General features: G+C 50.6%; 2 protein-coding genes across 3 annotated transcripts in view; one reads left to right on the plus strand and one right to left on the minus strand.

Moving 5' to 3' along the window:
* Positions 1-7,661, plus strand: part of Deaf1 (DEAF1 transcription factor) — a 30,027-nt gene extending 22,366 nt beyond the window's left edge. For both annotated transcript variants that reach the window (XM_013114707.3, XM_005064210.4), the window contains exons 11-12: positions 1,389-1,478; positions 7,224-7,661. In XM_013114707.3, the coding sequence (XP_012970161.1) occupies positions 1,389-1,478; positions 7,224-7,328 (195 nt within the window). In that variant the 3' untranslated portion in view covers positions 7,329-7,661. The remainder of the gene's footprint in view (positions 1-1,388; positions 1,479-7,223) is intronic.
* Positions 7,662-10,393: 2,732 nt separating this feature from the next.
* Positions 10,394-13,387, minus strand: Drd4 (dopamine receptor D4). Its single transcript, XM_005064212.4, has 4 exons — positions 13,079-13,387; positions 11,508-11,620; positions 10,853-11,421; positions 10,394-10,683 (listed from the first exon to the last, which is right to left on the minus strand). The coding sequence occupies exons 1-4, from the start codon at positions 13,352-13,354 to the stop codon at positions 10,481-10,483; spliced, it is 1,161 nt and encodes a 386-aa protein (XP_005064269.1). The 5' UTR covers positions 13,355-13,387; the 3' UTR covers positions 10,394-10,480.
* Positions 13,388-20,909: the final 7,522 nt, after the last annotated feature.

The following is a 20,909-nucleotide window of genomic DNA, read 5'->3' on the forward strand; positions in this document are numbered from 1 at the left end:
TTCTGACTCATTTGTCTCCCACACTGCTGATCTCTGTGGTCACATATTTCTAACAGGGTGAACTCGCTGATGTTTCGAGATCTCTGGTTGTAGCCAATGCTGTGTTAGCTTCTGTGTGTCTGGACCCCCTCCCCTTCCTGATGGTGCCTTCCCTGACTCTGGCCTACCAACTCTGTCTACGTGGGTATGGACTTCTTTGCAGTATTTAGTCATTCAAGGTGGAGGCAGGGTCTGGAGGCTTGGTTTAGTGCTTGAGGCCATGTGGCTAACTCGGTACCCAGGATCTTCAGTTCATGCTTTCTTTTTTTTTTTTTTTTTTTTGGTTTTTCAAGACAGGGTTTCTCTGTATTGTTTTGGAGGCTGTCCTGGAACTCGCTCTGTAGACCAGGCTGGCCTCAAACTCACAGAGATCCTCCTGCCTCTGCCTCCCGAGTGCTGAGATTAAAGGCACACCAGCGCTGGGCCAATTCATGCTTTCCTGCTTTCTAAGGGAAACGAGGTAGCTCAGAAGAGAACAGGTCAGAAGATAAGGATGGAACAACAAAGCTGACATTCACAACAAGAGCCTACAAGAAACCATTGTGTTTCCAGCAAACCCACAAAAAGAGAGGTTGAGCTGGCCTGAGTGGCATTGTGAGCACAACAGTCACTTCTGTATGTTGTTATGTTGGTCACAGCAGACTGCTGCCCATTGCTCTACCAGCCTGGATCCCTTCAGCCTGTGGGACCCAGCACAGATGCCCTTCCCAACTCTGTAGCCCAGTCTCAGGTTTCCTGGTTTGAAAAATGTTGTTGATAGCAACCTTGCAGTTACCAAATGCCATACATAATCAATCATTCCACAAGAACCAGTCATTGAGAGGTTGTGTTCAGTACCTCAGTTTAGTAACTGTCTCCCACTAATGTAGCTTTAAGAAAAATACATGAAACAATGGGTGATTAGTACTGTTTCAATGAAATGACTCTGAATGTCAGTGTGGGGAAAGCTTGGTCCACCACTGGGGATGCTAGGACCCAAACTCCATACCTTAGTTGATACACTCAAGAGGGCCCAGAGAGACCCTGATGCGCTCAATGTTGGCTCCACTGCATGTTTGCAGGCTGGTCCTCAAGCACTCAGGAAGTGTGTCCAAGGGTTGAGAACTTCCCCAAATGAGTCTTTCTATACCCATATGGCTGCAAGGGAATCTCCTTGGAGCTTGGACACTGATGTTCTGGTACATGGTACAGGGCAAACCCAGATAAAGGGAGGAGGCCAGTTCTGTACAACTGAACAACATGGAGATGGACACGTTCCATGAGGGTGTGCCTGGTGTCTTTCAATCTTGGTAGCTGCCATGGAGACTAGCACCTGCTGTGACACTGATACTCGTTTGTCCTTCTTGCAGCAGTCTTGTGTCAACTGCGGCCGGGAGGCCATGAGTGAGTGTACCGGATGCCACAAGGTTAACTACTGCTCCACATTCTGCCAGCGCAAGGTACTGTGCCTGCTTCCTTACGTGCCTGCATTACCTTAGCCTTTTCCTCCCATCTAATGTCCTGTACAAGTACCTCCACAGGTGTGCTCACTCCAGGTACCCGTGGGCCAGAATGCTGGCTTCAGGGTTGTCGTCTGTCTAGAGTGTCTAGGGCAGTGGCTGCCTGGAGCTATCTGCTGGATTCTCTGAAGAAGTCAAAGTCTCTTCAGAATCCCCAATACCCTCCCTCACCTATCCATATGCCTTGTTGGGTCTGGGAGTATACCTTCCTCTTTCTGTAGGCTCCCAGCTGGATCTGTGAGGTGAGCAGGCATGTGTGTATCTGTGTGCCCGTGGTAAGACCTGCTCCACTGGTAGGAACTCCATGTTCTGGGAGCCTCTCATCACGTTCTAGTCCAGCAGGTCTCACAGAGCATTGTAAGAATCGTCCACAAGCCGGGTATTGGTGGCGCACGTCTTTAATCCCAGCACTCGGGAGGCAGAGGCAGGCGGATCTCTGTGAGTTCCAGGCCAGCCTGGTCTACACAGCGAGTTCCAGGACAGCCTCCAAAACAAATCAGAAAAACCCTGTCTCAAAAAACAAAAACAAACAAACAAACAAATGTTGTCCACAATGTCTTTGTTTATATTGTTTTTGCTCTGAGAACATTAAAGAGGGCTTTTCCTTTTTTTCTTTGAGACAGGTCTCCTGGCCTAGAGCAGCATATGTAGTTAAGAGTGACCTTAAACTAGACAGGCACTCTATCATTTGAACCACATCTCTAGGCCCCCCTCCTTTTTTTTTTTGACAGGCTTTCATGTAGCCTAGGATGCCCTTGAACTCCTGATCTTGTTGCCTCCTTTACTCTAGTGCTTGGATTTCAGGCATGCTACCACTTACAGCATTTAAGAGATATTTTTGTATACATAATTTTTTGATACTGGGACATGACATTTTCAGCTACAAAGTATACACTCAACAACTACATAATCAAGTTACCAAAAGGGGGGTGATGCAAAAAAAAAAAGTCATGATGTATTAAATAAATGTATGGTTTGTATCAGGCTGCATTCATAGTTATCATAGGGTGCTAATACCCATAGGCTGTTGGTTGAACACTTAGAATATCATATGCCTAACATTTTTTTGGTGGTGGTAGGGGGTTTCGAGGCAGGGTTTCTTTGTGGCTTTGGAGCCTGTTCTGGAACTAGCTCTTGTAGACCAGGCTGGCCTCGAACTCACAGAGATCCGCCTGCCTCTCCCTCCCGATTGCTGGGGTTAAAGGCGTGTGCCACCACCCCCTAGCACGCCTAACATTTCTTACCAAGAGCACTTTGGAACAGTTAGAAACTTCATTATTTTTTCCAGTCATCAGCCCATGGTTATCCTAGGAAGTGCCATGGAGCATGTGGCACCCTGGCCACCATTCTGGCCTTTCCACTCTCCATGCAGTAATCTCTGTCGTCTGTGTTCTTGTACTTGTACTCTTCTTTTTTGCCTAGTGCACTTTATGAAGACTTAGGAACCTTAAGTTCCGCTGTGGAGCAAACAGGTCTTGTCTGTGATATTCAAGAGTGCCAGCCAAGTAGAGGCTGGACATTGTTAGAGTGGCCCTGGACCTGCTGGGGACCTGAGCCTGCCCTGTCCCTCCTACACAGCTACAGCAGGGTTCTTGTTCTTCATGCATTTTCCTAAGGAATGCTCATGCTTCAAAAGACATGTGTGCTCTTTCACTCAGTTTCATTTCTCTGGGGCTGCTGTGAGGAAGATGAGATGCTGGCACCCAGGCTGGGCAAGGGACTCCTGTAATCTCTGACCCAGGGCTCAGAATGGCAGGGAACTGGAGCCCTCAGTTTCCTAGCCTGGAGCATAAACAGAGGGAGCCAACCTGTTCTCAGGGATGAGGAGGATGTCTCAGTCACCTGGAGTCCATGGCACAGGTTCTGAGTAGTAGCCTTGGACCCTTGGGTGGGTCTAGGTGTGTGAATAGGGAGCAGACTGTCTCAGACATGCTCAGTAGCCACTGCAGGTTCTAGCTGGTCTGATGACAAAACCTCCCACAAGGACCCATGGCTTGCGGCTTGCCAAAACTTGGCAGGCTAATAAAAGCTTATGAGGTGGACATTGACCCCCCCCCCTGAGGTCCGTAGGTATCTCAGAGAGCTTCACATGGCATAAGGAAGGTGTGATGTTCTTGTCCTGATGGACTCCTGGCAGTCCTGTGTGGCCCTGGTGAGTACACAGGAGTCATTGCCTCTAGGTGTGGACTGTGTTCTTTGGGTCATCTAGGGTTTAAAGGATAGGTATGGCCCATGTTTTCTGGTCATCTCTGCAGCTGCACTTGTCTCCATGGTGTCCAAGATTTGGGGAACAAAATTAGAAGTTTGTCTCTGAACTCTGCTAACAAGCTTTTGCATTGAGAAAAGTTCAGCCAAGTTGTTCCACGGTACTTGGGGCTGCTGGGACATGAGCAGAGGCACTGGGAGAGAGATCATAGCACACAGGTAACCAAGGAGCTTCAGTCTCAGTCTGACGCTTCTTGAAGTGCTAGCACAGGCTTAATAGAGACTCTGCACAATGCAGACTTCTGCCCCACTCCTCCCTTCATGTTCTAGGAGCTTTGAGAACTATCTGGATGAGAGATTGCATTTCTTGGAGCCACGGTGCTAAGTCAGCAGCACCCCCCCACCACACACACACACACACACACACACACACACACACACACACACACACACAGGGTTTCTCTGTGTAACAGCTCAGGCTGTCCTGGAACTTGTTTTGTAGATCACGCTGGCCTCAAACCCACAGAGATCCACTTGCTTCTGGCTTCTGAATGCTGGGATTTCAGCCCTCTTTTGATGTCCTTCATCAATAAAGACAGACACTCCAGCTTGCTTTCTTGTTTGTTTGTTTGTTTTTGTTTGCTTGTTTAGGGTGGGACAGCATTTCTCTGTGTGGCCCTGGCTGTCCTAGAACTCACTCTCTATACCAGGCTGGCCTCAAACTCAGAAATCCACCTGCCTCTGCCTCCCACGTGCTGGGATAAAGGCGTGTGCAACTTCTTCATTTGAACTGATACAAAATGAATGTAGGGGACTGGAGAGATGGCTCAGTGGGTAAGAGCACTTCTGTTCTTGCAGAGGACCTGGGTTCAACGCCAGCACCCACATGATGGCTCAAAACCATCCTAACTCCAGTACCAGGGGATCTGACACCCTCCTCTGCCCTCCTTGAACACCAGGCACAAACAGTACACAGACATGTGTTCAGGGAAAAATACCCATACACATAAAATGAAAATAATGAGACAGGATTTCTCTGTGTAGCTTTGGAGGCTGTCCTGGAACTCACTCTGTAGACCAGGCTGGCCTCGAATTCACAGAGATCCGCCTGCCTCTGCCTCCCGAGTGCTGGGATTAAAGGCGTGCGCCACCAACACCTGGCAAAGTTCATTATTTGTATGTGTGTATCTGTGAGTGTACACGTGTGCTGGTGCATGTTGAGAGACAAGAGGATGGCCTCGGGTGTCTTCCTTTACTCTCCACCTATTCGTTTGAGGCAGGGCCTTTCCCTGCACTTTTCCTTGGTGAGCCGGAAGCCAGCACGTACAGCTATCTTCCAGTCTCTGCTTCCTGTGAAGCTGAGGTTGCAGATGTAAAAGGATACCTAGGTTGTTACACAGATGCTGTGATCCAAACTCTGGTCCTCACAGTTTCACAACATCATCACCGCGGCAACCATCTCTCCAGCAACTCTTTCCTCTGTGTAGCTCTGGCTGGCCTGGAACTCACTATGTAGACCAAGCTGACCTCAAACTCAAAGCTCAGCCTGCCTCTGCCTCCCAGTTGCTGGCATATGGGAGTGTGTGTGTGTGGGGGGGGTGTGTAGGTGTTGCCCACAGAGGTCATAGGAGAATCTTGGGAATGGAATCGCAAGCAGCTGTGAACTGCCCTGTATGGGTACTTAAATTGAACTTGGGGTCCTGGAAGAGCAGCAAGTACCCTTAACCATTTAGGCATCTCTCCAGCCCCAAGAGTCATTTGTTTTATTCGTATGAGAGATTTTCTTTATGTATGTGTTCTACATGTATGCAGTGTCCTTGGAAGCTAGAAGAAGGAGCCATCTCCTGGAACTGGAGTTACAGGTACCCACCTTGTGGGTGCTGGAATTGGATCTAGGTCCTCTGCAAGAGCAGCAAGTGCTCTTAATCACTGAGCCATGTTTCCAGTACCAAGACTGAGTTTCAGTTCTGGTGCGTGCCCCCCCCCCTTTTTTTTTTGAAACATGGTTTCTCTGTGTAGCCTTTACTGTCCTGGAACTCTCTCTGTAGACCAGGCTGGCCTAGAACTCACAGAGATTCACCTGCCTCTGCCTCCCAAGTACTGGGATTAAAGGAATGTGCCACCGCTGCCAGGCAAATTCTGGCATTTCAAACAATGAAATTTAAGATAGAATAGTTTATATTTGTTTGTTTTTATTTTTGTTCTCTATTCAGAATTTGAGACTTCAAGAATCAGTCTTGCTGGGCGGTGGTAGTACACACCGTTAGTCTCAACATTTGGGAGTCAGAGGCAAGCAGATTTCTGTGAGTTCCAGACCAACCTGTTCTACGAAGCACATTCCGGGACAACCAGAGCTGTTACACAGAGAAAACATGTCTCAAAACACCAAAAGAACAACAACAAAAAATCAGTCTTAGATATTTGCATTTCTTCTCAGAGACCTGGATGGAGGCCTGCTTGTTGCTTAGGGTGGGCACTGGCATGTGCCTTAGACTTCCCCATCCATGAGGGACCCATTTGTTCACCTCACGGAAGAAAGCATCTAGAATTCCCTGGGGACCTGGCCAGGGTCCACAGCTCCAAGGCACCATGCCAGTCCATACCAGTTACGGGGGACACAGTCTAGTAGGTGACTGCCAGGGTCCGATGCACACAGTTTGCTGACCCACACTGCTACAGCTGTGTGGCTTTTATCACTTGGGGCAATTTTTTACTATGAATATAAAACAGGCCTTTCCTGAAGTGACCCCTCACCTTTAGAATATGCTTGTTTCTGCTCTCCGGGGTGTGTGTGTGTGTGTGTGTGTGTGTGTGTGTGTGTCTGTCTGTCTGTCTGTCTGTCTGTATGTATGTATGTATGTATGTATGTATGTATGCATTGTCGAAATTATGAATACCACTATGGATGACAATATCACATATGAATGTATTTATTTCTTTGTTAATGCTGTTAGTCTAGGCTGGTCTCACTCGTGGTGGCTGTTCTCATGTCTCAGCCTCCCACATGATGGGATTACAGGCATGAACCACTATGTCCAACTTTTCATTTAAATTCTAACAGCAGCAGGGTATGGTGGTGCACACCTTTAATCCCACCACTCAGGAGGCAGAGGCAGGAAGATCTCTGTGTGTTTGAGACTAGCCTGCTCTACATAGTGAGTACCAGGATAGCCAGAGCCTCATAGTAGCGAGATCCTGTCTCAAAATAAAATAAAACAATAAAAAGCTGGCAACAACAACAAAAGTACATGGTTGCATGGCCATATTCAGTCTCCTTATGTTCATGCCTTTTGCTGTCTGACCTCCAGCAGCCACAGAGGGTGACACACAGGCCCTGACAGGAACCTTCCTTCACTCTTGACAGTTCACAAACAGCCACCTAATAGTGAAGTCCAGGGTCCATCCACAGGTGATGTGTTGCTCTGTACCACAGTGGGTCCCTATGGTCCTTCCTGCTAACATGGCTGTCTTTCCTTCCAGGACTGGAAAGACCATCAGCATGTCTGTGGCCAGTCAACATCTGTCACTGTCCAGGCTGATGAAGTCCATGTTGAAGAAAGTGTAATAGAAAAAGTTGCTGTTTGAGCCAGGCCGCTCCCTGCTCTACTGTGAAGCCGTCACAGGCTTAGGCCCTCTGATGACTATGGGGGCTGCTGAGAATGGGGCCATGGGAAACTTGCCGGACAAGTTATTAACAAAGAGACTATGCCCTTGGAAATGAACTCCTGTCAGAGACCAAGGAATGCTGGTGGCTTTCCGGGTGGGGCACTCTGCCACAGCCCAGGGCTCTTGACCTATCATGGTGCTCTTTCACCCCTGGATCCATGAGTGTCCCATTACCCATGGGGGTGCCCTATGCCATGTGTACATATCTGTTTTGTCTGTTAATAAGGTTGTAAATAAAGCCCCCATCCCCTACCTGGCTGCCACCCTTACAAAGCCCACTTTATATTCAAATGGCCAGAGAGTGTCTGCTATGTCTGATTGTGTGAGTGTGAGCTATACACTCCTTGTGACCCATCCTCCAGGATATAGACCTGCCACAACCCTCTCATTGATCTACCTTCACTGCCTTCATGGCCAAGGAGTTTCCAACCTATCTTTCTCTGGTGGAAGTGGTTTCAGGAAAACCCAAGGCATCATACAAGGTTTGGCTCCATATCCGCTCAGCTTGTGTCCAGGCAATGCCATGAGCTGCTGGCTGAAGGACTCTCATGAATCTCCCAGGGCATCCTGTTTGATGCACATTGAGATATCTGGTCTGTGACCAGGGTTTTTGCATGCAAAGTCCTCCTTGTCCGTTTTTCTTCACCCTCCCTTCTCATCACCCAGGATCATTCTAGATACTGTCTCTGGGAGCAGCTACAGGGGCAGAGACCTTTGGGGGAGACTCATCCTTAGGTACTAGACTTGTCTGATCTTGGAATGAGATCTGATGCTCCTACTGACAAAGAACACTGCCAGAGAAGCACATTCTGGAAGCTTCTAAATGTCAGAAATGCCCTCCTGATAACAGTCTGGGTCCTGAGGCTCCCATGCACTGTGTAGGGGATATATGGACTTAGCCAGGGTCTAGGGGAGTGCCTTCAAGTTTAGGATGAACTTACAGACTTAACCAGTTCTTACACCTACTTCTAAAACAGTTCCTGTGAGATACACACCAGCTTCACACCTTGATATGTGTAAAAAAATCATCCCTAAAACCCTACACTGGGCCAAGAATGTCCCTCCTGCTAGAAGGTCCTTCTGCACCCAGCAGACCCCTGAGGTCCCTCAACGTGAACTACTGCAATAGTTGAGGGAGCAGCACATATGTAAGTAAGGAGATTCCAATTCTGTGGGGTTCCTGCCTCTTCCCCCAAGGCTTATCAGTGAGTCAGGCATTGGAGGCTCCAAAGCTGAGGCCCTTCCCACTGAGTAAGGTCTTCATATCCACCCTGTTTGTTTCTGCTGGAATCAAGCCTGGGGCCTCTTTAACCCTTTGAGTAGGGACCTTGCCATTCCCAGAAGTGTTTTCTGGCGGCTAAGTAGCTCTCAGCTCTAACCAGCTAGCTACCCAGCCCATAAAGAGTAGGCAGAGGTAGCCGGGCGTTGATGGCGCATGCCTTTAATCCCAGCACTCGGGAGGCAGAGGCAGGTGGATCTCTGTGAGTTCGAGGCCATCCTGGTCTACAAAGCGAATTCCAAGGAAGCCTCCAAAACAATACAGAGAAACCCTGCCTCGGAAAAAAAAAAGTAGGCAGAGGTTACCCAGCACAGTCCAGTTTGCACACTGACAGCGGAAAAAAGACAAAAGTGCTTGGTAAGTCATCTGCACCCAACAGTTCCTCAAACAAGAGAATGGCCAGCCACTGCTAACTACAGGACAGCTGCAGGGTCATCCAGGGTGTCTACCCCCAAGGAGCACTGTGGGAAGGCTCCAGAACACCAAATTGGGTTTGGGGGTGGTGACTATCCAAGAGCAGCGGCTACCACATGCCGTGCCACCTAGAATTGATTCAATTTATTCTTTCCATTTCCTCTAAAGAAGAAACCCAAAGAGTCTCAGGAAATGAGCACTTAGGGCTCAGTTCCCCAAGCTGTATCAAGCTTCCAGTGACTTCTGCCCTGCTCACATGAGTTTCAGCAGTATATTTTTATCCGCAGAACTTTTCAGTGGGAGTCAGCACAGGCCAGGCACATTTAGTATCCTAGGGTCTCCAGGGGTAAAACTTAAGGGGTCTCCAATTCTATTAACATGGTGTGTGGACAGATGTGAACCCATGACCCCCTAGGAGGATGCCAGTCCTGGAAGGTCAACAGAGACCCCAGCAGGTGGCACTGAACATCCAAAGTCCAGTGAGGGCATAGTACCCTCAGTACTGGGGAATTGCCCCTTATCCAACAAGGACCTCTCTAACATGTGAGGGGTTTGCACACTGCGGTAGAACTTATCGTTTCTCAGCATTGAGAACAGAATGATACCTTGTGCCTGTTGCTGTTGATGTGGAACCCCAACCTAAAAACCTTCTCCGCAGTTCCGACTTACATCTCTCCCGAGACAGGATGGGGGAGGGGAAATGTTAGGGTGTGCTGTCCCTGCCAGGAGGGAGTCATCTCTTCTTGCTGGGCTGGGCCTTGACTAAAGAGCTCTAGCACGGGAGCTGCTAGCATCCGCCTTGAACCCTGCCGCTGGACATTCACGGGGTAAAGATGGCCTGGGTGGATCTGAGTGTAGGGCTCCCTCTCAGAGGCACCTTAGTGGAACTTTGCGAATTTGGTGTATCTTCTGGAGAGAGACTGGCAGGAAGCTATGTGTACTGTACTCAAGAAAGCTTCCAAAAGGATGTCCCGCCCCCATCCACGAGCAGAGCCCTCCTACCCAGCTTTCCAAGGAGCTAAAACTGGCCTAGACAGGATCCTGGGGACCCAGGAACCCCAGGAAATCCCTCTAGCTCCTCTCCCAGCTAGGCACTTGGTCACTTTACATGTTGAGGGGAAACTAAGTCATCTGAAGTAGTTCTACCCTTCGTGGAGCAGAAGAGACTTCAGAAACCTCCTGGAGCTAAGTCGGCAACATCCTCAAAGGAGTTAGCCAGGCCCCATGGTCTAGGCAATGACAGCCCTCCTCTTTCCCTTGCTCCTCCCCAACCCCCAGTCTTCGTAAATGGTTAGGAAATAATTGGTTTAATTAGACGCGCCAGCGCACTCTGCACACAGACTTGGATCTCCTTGACCTCAGGACACCGGTGGCCTTTTCAGCAGCTGAGATGGAGAGACTTGCGGAAGACGCTGCGGAACTCGGCATTGAAGACAGTGTAGATGATGGGGTTGAGGGCACTGTTGACATAGCCTAGCCAGGTGACCGCACTGACCAGGCGAGAGGGCACGAAACACGCCGGACACAGTGCCCGCGTGATGTGCACCACGAAGAAAGGCGTCCAACACATCAGGAAGGCCCCTGGGGGTGGGTGGTGTGAGCCTGTACTCCTGCCCTTGTGGTCCCTCACCCGGTACCCTCCCACCTCCGCCACCTTTCACCTTTCCAGTCGACCCCTCCCACCTCCCGCCTCGGAGCCCGGGACCTCTCCACCAGGGACCCCAGCTCTTGCCCCAAGGCAGGAACCCACCGACAACCACCGGCAGGACTCTCATTGCCTTGCGCTCCCTTCGCGTGATCTTGGCTCCCCTTCTGCAGGAAGGCGGCGCGGGCGCTTGCGGGAGCGCTGCATCGGGAAGCAGGCGCTCGGGGCCGCAGGATCTCTGAGAGAGATCTGGCTCAGGCTGGCTGGAGCCGCTGGGGCTCTGCAAGAGGCTGGGTGAAGGAGGCTGGCAGTCTGGGAAGAAGGGGCCCTGAGCACTGTTCCACACCGGCGGACCGGGGCCACTGGGTCTACGCGGTGCGCGGCTGTGCAGCTTGGTGTGCCGGGCTGCCTCCCAGCGTCGCAGGCTGCGAAAAGTGGCCCAGTAAAGCAGTAGCATGAGCGGACAGGGCAGGAAGAAGGAGCAGACGGACGAGTAGACCACGTAGTCGCGGTCCTCCAGGCGGCACACGGCTGGATCGCGGCCAGGCACATCGTTGAGGCCACACAGCACCGGCGCAGCCACCGCGGCGGACAGCAGCCATGTGGCTGCAATGAGCAGCAGCTGGCGCTGGCCCTGTTGGTTGTAACTCAACGGCACCGTCACGGCCACGAACCTAGAGGAACACAGGTGTGGTGAGGGCGCCGAGTTGGGCCGGTGACTGGGAGGTGGGGGTGAGCAAGGGGTCATCCGGGTACCCACCTGTCCACACTGATGGCGCACAGGTTGAAGATGGAGGCAGTACATAGCATGACATCCATGGCCATGAGGGTGTCACAGAGGCGGAGGCTCAGCAGCCACACGCCACCTTGGACCTAGCCACGAAGAGGTTGCCAAAAAGAAACACAAGACCTGACCTTTCAGCCTCTGACTTCTGACCCCCATTCTTGTTGGGGGGAAGCAATGACTGTGTAGTAGAGCAGATGGGGGCACACAAGTCCAATGTGAGTCTGAGGCAGTTGGGGGAACCTTGTGTTAGAGCAGACAGAGGAGGCAGACAGACCTGCCTCTTGACTCAGGGGAGAAACTTGGGGGATTGATAGCATCTGCTGGAGGGGAGCCCATAGGGGCTGAGGTCTGACCCTCTGTCCACTAAAAACAAATCCTACCCACCTCCAAAACTCAGCTAAGAGTTACCTGCTTGCTTCAACTGTCACTGCTGTGGGACTTTGGATGGGTCCCTTCACTTGCTGGACTGTACACACATGACAATTGTCCTGAGGACAAATGTGTTCTGAAAGTACAAAGACTTCAGCGGGCCCTCTGTGAATCTTCATGGAGTATTCATCCTCAAGGGCAAAGGCGCATACAGCCATCTCAGCCCACCCATCGCCAAATCCCTTCATACCAATCTGGGACGATTAGGAGCTTAGGAATCATTACAGTGACGTCTGTCCCTTGGGGAGGACCTGGGGTCAAGCGGGGCTGCTGGCCTCTGCCCTGGCTCCAGAACTCACAGTGTCTTCCTTAGAAATCCCATGCATCCCAGCCCCCCATAGTCCAGGCCACTATGTCCCCATTCCTGTCCTAAGCAGCCTTTCTCTGGCCAACCCTGGGGCAGAAAGAAGAGTTGGCACCACAGCAAACACATCTAAGAGTCAGACCTGGTCTGGAGTGACTCTGTCCCAGGAGTCTCCAAAAGGTCCTGACCCACTCCCCTTAGCCGCCCCCAGGTCACTATCCTGCTCGGGCCTTCTGCCTACACCCTTCAGAGCTCCAATCTCCTGGCAATCAGTGGCTGCAGGCTTTGGGCTTCTTCCACAAGGTGAGCTGGCACAGGTTGGTAAGTGTGTCTGTCTGTCTGTCTGCCCCCCCGTGTGTGTGTGTGTGTGTGTGTGTGTGTGTGTGTGTGTGTGTGTGTTCCCAACAGGCGGTGGTCACCGGCAGTGATGTGTGTCTGCCTGTCTGGTGGTCTTTGGCAGGGGTTAGGGGTGCAATATTTCTGGAGTGGAAGCCAGGACTTAAATGAGAAATGCACTATCTGCGATCCTTGGTTCCAGGGCCACAAGCCCTCTCTGGGTCAGCAGATCACAGAGAATAGGAAGGGATCCAGAGGATGATCCAGTGACCTACAGACAAAACTGGCGATGGATTTTGAAGAGCAGAGACGGTGGGTAGTCAGAAGTGAGGCGAGCTGGAGGCCCTACAAACGCCCTGGCTCAAGGTTGCTGAAGGTCCAAGCAGCCCAACCGCTCACGGACACGGTGGCGAGGGGGGGGGGTGTTAAGTGGAGCAAGAGTGAGGAGATGGGGAAAGAGCGCACTGAGACTCACCTCGGAGTAGACAAAGAGGGGCAGCACTAGTATTGCGAGAAGTAGGTCTGCAGCCGCCAGGCTCACGATGAAATAATTGGTGGGTGTCTGCAGGGTGCGCTCCGAGGCCACGCTCACGCACACGAGCGAGTTCCCGGCCAACACCATGCTGATGAGGAGCACGCCCCCCACCAGCGCCGCTACACCCGCGCCCCCAAGCCCGGCGCCAGTCCCCAGGGTCTCTGGCCCACGCCCGGCCAACAGTCCACCGTGGTCAGCCGCGTTGTTGTTCCCCATGGCGCGACAGCAGAACGCTCTGGCTAGACTCTGAGCCTCGGATTTGCAGGCATGGGCCCGGAGTCCCGCCCAAGCACGCCCAGCCCCGCCCGCCCCGACTTGGATTTCTGCACTCTAGGAAACTGGCAAAGGGAGGAATGCTTCATTTTAACATGAGAATTGAGTGAAGTGACTGGCATAAACAGGCCCAGCAGCAGCTAGGGATTTGCGTGATCTGTACTAATTTGTGCTTTGAAAAACCTAAGCGGTGGGGCGGGTTGTTGGGACCAGACTTGGCAGAGCCAGCCAACAGGGCCAGGAGACACTTAGAACCTTTCAGGCCACCCAACTACCTGGCGGGAGCACCTCTCCAAGAAGTCTTGGAGGACTTGGCAGAACCTAGACTCCTACATTGGGACAGTGTCCTTCCCACGTAGGAAGATACCAGGCTGGGTTCTTCAGGCTACCGGCACATCAGCTCTTTCTCGGATGGTTCTAGGACTGCGTTTACCCTTAGGCTTAGCAATATTGACAGTCTGGCACCTGGAGCTCACTCTCCATCAGACACCCACACAGGAGCAGATGTGCCAGCAATGCTTCCCATCCAGGTTGTGGCTGACCCTACATTTCTTATCATCTCTCTTCCCAAGTCTCTGGTGGTGCCATCTCTATCAGTCACTGCTGAACTGGACCACGGTGAAAGACACGTGGCCACTTCCCAGCCTTAAGTTTGTCTTTTCTTTTTCTTTTTCTTTTTTTTTTCTTTTCTTGTGTGTGTGGGGAAGGTGGGCTTTTTGAGGGAGTGTTTCTCTGTGTAGCTCTGGCTGTCCTAGAACTTACTCTGTAGACAGATGCTCCTTTTAGGACACACTTGGTCCTCAGCCTTTGAGAGTGTATGGACAACTGGCTACCTGTGATATCTGACAAGGGATATCTGAGCTAAAAGTCCTCTCTCTCTCTCTCTCTCTCCCACCCTCCCTCCTTCCCTCCCTCCTTCCCAGGCCACACCTGGAGGTCACACTCTTCACCCTGTGCCAACACTGGACTACAGAAACCTAGGCTGGAACAGGAACACACAGGTAGAGATGACACTATGGGATCATGACAGGTGAAGAGACAGCGGCAAGGACAGTCCCTGGAAGAGTGTGTGTTCATACAGTGAAAATATATGGGGGCTGTGCTGATGCAAGAATTTTTGTATATGGACTCAAAAAGGCTGAGAGACATTTCCTGAGATCCTGTGACGAGGGCTGTCCTTCAAGAGGTTGTGGACTGAACACTCCCTGACCAATATACAGCCTTCTGTCAGGAAGGCAGAAGGTTCCTAAGTGCATGGCATGCTGCAGGGGGGGGTCTGAGTTCCTGAGTGCATGGCATGCTGCAGGGGTTTCTGAGTTCCCGGGTGCATGGCATGCTGCAGTGGATTCTGAGCTCCTGAATGCATGGCATGCTGCAGGGGGGTCTGAGCTCCTGAGTGCATGGCATGCTGCAGTGGATTCTGAGCTCCTGAATGCATGGCATGCTGCAGGGGGGTCTGAGCTCCTGAGTGCATGGCATGCTGCAGTGGATTCTGAGCTTCTGGGTGCATGGCATGCTGCAGGAGTTTCTGAGCTCCTGTGTGCATGGCATGCTGCAGAAGGGTCTGAGCTCCTGAGTGCATGGCATGCTGCAGAAGGGTCTGAGCTCCTGAGTGCATGGCATGCTGCAGGGGGGTCTGAGCTCCTGAGTGCATGGCATGCTGCAGGGGGGTCTGAGCTCCTGAGTGCATGGCATGCTGCAGGGGTTTCTGAGCTCCTGAGTGCATGGCATGCTGCAGGGGGGTCTGAGCTCCTGAGTGCATGGCATGCTGCAGGAGGGTCTGAGCTCCTGTGTGCATGGCATGCTGCAGGGGTGTCTGAGCTCCTGGGTGCATGGCATGCTGCAGGGGGTTCTCTCAAGACAAAAGGAACTGAATTCAAACCATTTCAGGGGAATTGAGTCAGCCCTCTAAGAACATGCACAGCTTGCTCATGCTGTTGGACATCTGAGTATCCCCTACCTAGAGCACCTAAATCCCTCTAACCATCCTTGGCAGGTCGATCACAGGGACAGGTAGACTTTCCTCCCTTCAGCAGGAGTGCTTGGTACTAGATACACATACAGGACATGAGTTTGAGCCTCGGAATCTATGATGGAAAGTTGACTTCTAAATTCTAAATTCTATGCAAGTTTTGTGACATGTGTGTGCTCACATTCACATGTGTGCACAACCGTGTGTGTGTTTGTGTGTGTTTATAATAATAATAATAATAATAATAAAATTAAAAAGCAAACAACTTTTCCCACATATGACTTGTAGGTGAGGCAACAAACTGGGAAGCTGTGGCTTTGCACACGCCAGGCAAGCGCTCTATCAACTCAGCTGCATTCCCAGACCTAAGTCAGATTTAAATATAAAACTCAAAGCTAAAAACTTCACAAGAACCTGAGATTAGACAAATGAGGAAGCAAGTGAGGTGAATTTGATCAAAATGAAAAACTCCTAGCCACAGGATGGAAGGTAATATTATCAAGCTATATATTCACCAAGTATCTTGTATAGATAGTGATTACAATATTAAGTCTTGTCGGGTGGTGGCGCACGCCTTTAATCCCAGCGCTCAGGAAGCAGAGGCAGGCGGATCTCTGTGAGGCCAGTCTGGGCTACAAATTGAGTTCTAGGACAGCCAGAACTGTTACACAGAGAACCCAGTCTCAAAAAAAAATTCTAGAGATAAAACACAACCGATATAACATAACATGTTAATAGAACAAAGAACAGCCCCACAGGGGCTCAAGTCCCATTTTATTAATTAAACATGGACATGATTTGACCCTTGATCACCTCAACTGAATCAGAAAAAGCATTTTGCAAAAATCTACCAGCCTAAACCGGGTGTGATGGCACACACCTGTGAGTACAGCATTCAGGAGGCTATCGCAAGGGGGTTACAAGTTTGAGGGCAGCCTGGGCTGCACAGGAAGACCCTGTCTCAAAACACTAAGAACTGGGAATGTGACTCACCTGGCCCTGGGTTCCATCCCCAACAAGGGGGATGGAGAGAACAATGTGAACCATTTTCTTATTCACTGAGATAATTGATGGAAATAAGTGGGGAGGTGTGGACCAGGTGGGGGCTGGGAAGGGGCCTAGGATGGAGGTGGCTGAGTGGTTAAAGTCCTGCTGTACAAATGTAAGGACCAGAACTTAACTTCAGAGTCCCAGAAATGACATAAATATACAGTAAGTGGCTGTAATTCTAGCCATGGGAAGCTAAGACAGAACAAGCTGGCTAGTGAGAATAGTCATATTGGCAAGCTCCGGGGTTGACCAGGAAACCCTGCCTCAATGACTGAGGCAGAAGTGTCATAAAAGTTAATTCCTGGGCCGGGCGTTGGTGGCACATGTCTTTAATCCCAGCACTGGGGAGGCAGAAGCAGGTGGATCTCTGTGAGTTCGAGGCCAGCCTGTTCTACAGAGCGAGTTCCAGGACAGCCTCCAAAGCAATACAGAGAAACCCTGTCTCAAAAAACCAAAAAAAAAAAAAAAAAGTTAATTCCTAACACCAACCTCTGGGCCTCCATCTGTACAGGTACCCACATGCATGCACACTCACACATGTGTTCAGACACATGTAAAACATGCATGCATACTTGCCCACCATACACACATGCACATATATATGGTCTATAATGCAACAACCCCTTGGAACTGTAATTTATCCAGACTGGCACAGGCCACACCAGCGAGCTGGTGAGTCCCGGCCATCACTATTGCAAGTCAGAAGACCAAGGACATTATACATACAATTCAGAAGACTCCTTGTAAAGTGGCAGATGGTGAAACCATAGATTGGAAGCTAAGTTTTGTGAGGGAATCCATTTGGACGACTAGCTTTCGGGTGCTGAGCAAGTCCCTAACACCTGTAACCGCCGCCTTTGCCACTTCTGCTTCAAGGCCATGTAGCCCTTGCACATCGCTGGACACTGCTGGCAAGTGTGCGGGATTTGTGCCATTCAGACCACGGACACGGACCATCCCCAATGCTGCTGAGCTGTGACAACTCCAACAACATGGCCCAGACTGTACTCTGGCTCAGCGTGAGCTGAGACTGACATTCTCAAGCAGGACCTGCAGGAGGCTGTGGCCCGATTCAAGACCAGACCTAGCGCCAAGGGCTCCCTTCCTTGGCTGCACAGAGCCTTGGTGTCTCATTCATAGGAAGTCTCCCACAAGGTACCCGCCACTTAACCTGTCCTTCACTTTTACAGATGAGGTCAGATATGTAGCCCAAGCTGGTCTTGGGCTTGCAGAGATCTTTTAACTCTGTCTCTCAGGTTCTGGGTTTGCAGGTATTGCATCACCACACCTCATCGCCTGGCCCTTCTGGAGGGGTGCATTGAGACGACAGAGCATTGCTTTGGGTGCATCATTCTGCCCCAGGAGGCTAATTGCTAGGAGCATCTGTGTGCCTTCTGAGGCAAAGGTCTTCTGGAAGTATAGACTCACCTCTACTCCCCATCCTTGCAGGTCTCAGATTCCAGGCCCTTCGGAGGACTGTTCCATCATGAACTGCTGCCAAATGCCCCCCCCGTAATAGAAATGTTTGGGGAAAGTAATTACTCCCTATGTCAGGAACAGAGAAGAAAATATCCAGGGCATCCCCTCCCCGTTTTTTGTTCTTGTTGTTTGTTTTCGTTTTAAGACAATCTTTCTATGTAGCTGGCTTAGAACTCCCTATATAGAGCAATCAGGCCTTAGTCTCAGAGACTCACATGCCTGTCTCCTGAGTGCTGGGATTAAAAGCATTTACCACCATGCCAGGCCATGGTAGGTTCCTTTTGGTTTGGTTTGTTTGTTTGCTTGTTTCTAGTTTGTTTGGTTTTTTAAAGAAACATGGTCTCACTAGATGGCCTGCCTTAGTTTACTTCTCTGTGTTGCTGAAAAAAAAAAAACAACTTGGTACAGAAATGGTTTATTCAGTGTACAAAAGAAGCCCAGGTAGGAGCCTGGAGGCAGGAACTTTACAAAATCCAGGTCATTGTAGCCCATCACTGGTGGCTCTATCCCGTCACTGGTGGCTCTAACCTGTCACTGGTGGCTCTATCCCGTCACTGGTGCCTCTATCCCGTCACTGGTGCCTCTATCCCGTCACTGGTGGCTCTAACCCATCACTGGTGGCTCTAACCCATCGCTGGTGGCTCTCATGCAGCTGAAGCACACGAGGTTTTGCTTTGCTCCTGGTCTCAGATGTGCACTGACATAGCAATCCCTCCTGGACCATCGATTTTGTTTGTTGATTGGTTGGGTTTTCAAGACAGGGTCTCTTTATGTAGCCCTGGCTGTCCTGGAACTCTCTGTATAGATCAGGCTGGCCTCAAATTCACAGAGCTCCTCCTGCCTCTGCCTCCTTTGTGCTGGGATTAGAAGCATGTGCCACCATGCCTGGCTGTCAGGGTCTTTCTTAGCCCTTTCCAAGCACAACCTTAATCAGCTGTGTCATCTTCCTTTGATCTTAGTGTATAGTGGTCCCTGCAGGGTAGTGGCCATTGTCCTACTGCCTCCCCTAGCCATCTTCCTGATGAGGCCCTGTGCACATCCGGATGTCTGGTTGGCCGAGGACTACCTCCTGTCCACCACTGCTCTTGTAGGTCACTGCTCACTAACCACCTGTCTTCTCCCTTCTGCTTATTTACTCAGGGATTTGATTCTAGTGTAATTTCTACGGTTCCATTGGTCAAGACTGACATATGTTTCCCTGCCCCTGCAGTCCTGAGTATTGAGCCTAGGCCTCATGCATACTAGGCAAGCACTCTGCCGCTGAGCTGTGTCTGTGGCTCTAACACACACACACACACACACACACACACACACACACACACACACACACACACACACACACACACACACGCACTTTTATAGCAGCTTCATTTATAGTTGCCTGAACTTGGAAACAACGCAAATGCCCTTCACTGGGTGAATGGATAAACACACTGGTCCATTCAGACAGAGGAACATTGCTAAGCCCTGGAAAGAACTGAGCCACTGAGCCATGAAAAGACTCAAAGGATGTGTAAACGGTTATTGCCAAATGAAAGAAGCTAGTGTGGGACTGGCAAGGTGGCTCAGTGGGTGCAGTCCTTGCTCTCAAGCTTGCCCACCTGAGTTTGATCCCTGGAACCACAAGTAAGGACAGAGCCGGCTCCTACAAGCTGTCCTCTGACTTCCCCGCACCCACCCACCCACCCAAACAGGCCAATGTCATCTTCAAGGTTTAGGAGCCATTGTGAAAGAATGCAGCCTGTGCTTCCAGCTCCAGCACTCTGGAAACAGGCAAGCACTACCAGGGTCAATGAAAAGATCAGGCGCCTGAAGGCAGGAAAAAGTTCCACAGGAAATTTCCAGGGCTGTCACACTATTCTCTTCCATACTATAGAGCTGGACCCACGCCAGTTTACATTGTCCAGACTAATAGAATGTACCACCCCTGGCCGGGTGTTGGTGGCGCACGCCTTTAATCCCAGCACTTGGGAGGCAGAGGCAGGCGGATCTCTGTGAGTTCGAGGCCAGCATGGTCAACAGAGCGAGTTCCAGGACAGCCTCCAAAACAATACAGAGAAACCCTGTCTCAAAAAACCAAAAAAAAAAAAAAAAAAAAAAAAAGAATGTACAACCCCTGAAGTGGCCCCTGGTGAGAATTGCAGGCCTTGATGGTACCGCTGTGTTGTGTTTCAAGCCAGGCATTGGTGGTTTGAGGCCAGCCTGGTCTCGAGAGCTGCTTCCAAGACAGCCAGGGCTACACAGGGAAGCTTTGACAAATGCACCTCTCCAGTGCCAGGGTGTTTTGTTTACTTTTAAGGGTCTCATCTGCCTCCCAAAGCTGGGCTATAAGTATGTGCCACTCACCCTGCTCCCCCCACGACTTTGGTTTTTGTTTGTTTGTTTGTTTTTTCAGACAGTGTTCCTCCACATAGCTCTGGATATCCTGTAACTCACTTTGCAGATCAGGCCGACCTTAAACTTAGAAATTTTCTTGCTTCTGTTTGCATCTGGCTGCTCCGTGCCCCCATCTCCAACCGCCACCCAGGACTTCTTTTTAACAGCTGGGCAGTGGTGGTGCACACCTTTAATCTCAGCACTCAGGAGGCAGAGGCAGACAGATCTCCGACACCAGCCTGGTCTACACAGTGAATGCCAGGATAGCCAGGACTGTGTGTTTCTGTGTGTGTCTGTGGGGAATATGACTACAGTGCCTGCAAGAAGCTAGAAGTCATCAGAGGCCCAGGAGTGGAAGTTACAGGCAGCTGAGAGCCACCCTGTGTGTGTGTGGGAACTCTGCAAGAGCAGTTCACCACGCTCTAAACCACAGAACCGATACCCGCTATTCCCCCTTCTTAATGGAAAAGGATTCTGGGTGGAGGGAGTATGTAAGGGGCATTAGGGAACCGAATGCCATGCTTTCGGTTAAGTTTCTCTGTAAACTGAAAACTTCTCTAAAACGCGAGGTCTACTCTTTTTTTTTTTTTTTTGGTTTTTCAAGACAAGGTTTTTTTGTGG

Source organism: Mesocricetus auratus, unplaced genomic scaffold, assembly GCF_017639785.1.
Source record: "Mesocricetus auratus isolate SY011 unplaced genomic scaffold, BCM_Maur_2.0 Super-Scaffold_4256, whole genome shotgun sequence".
Lineage (NCBI taxonomy): Eukaryota > Metazoa > Chordata > Mammalia > Rodentia > Cricetidae > Mesocricetus > Mesocricetus auratus.

What these genes read in the sequence shown, in the direction of transcription:
- Drd4 (XM_005064212.4), bottom strand. Translation starts at nt 13,354, where the DNA reads ATGGGGAACAACAACGCGGCTGACCACGGTGGACTGTTGGCCGGGCGT. An exon ending in CCCTCTTTGTCTACTCCGAG is followed by an intron (nt 11,621 to 13,078) that starts GTGAGTCTCAGT and finishes CTTCGTGGCTAG; the next exon opens with GTCCAAGGTGGCGTGTGGCT. An exon ending in AGTCCTGCCGGTGGTTGTCG is followed by an intron (nt 10,684 to 10,852) that starts GTGGGTTCCTGC and finishes ACCCACCCCCAG; the next exon opens with GGGCCTTCCTGATGTGTTGG.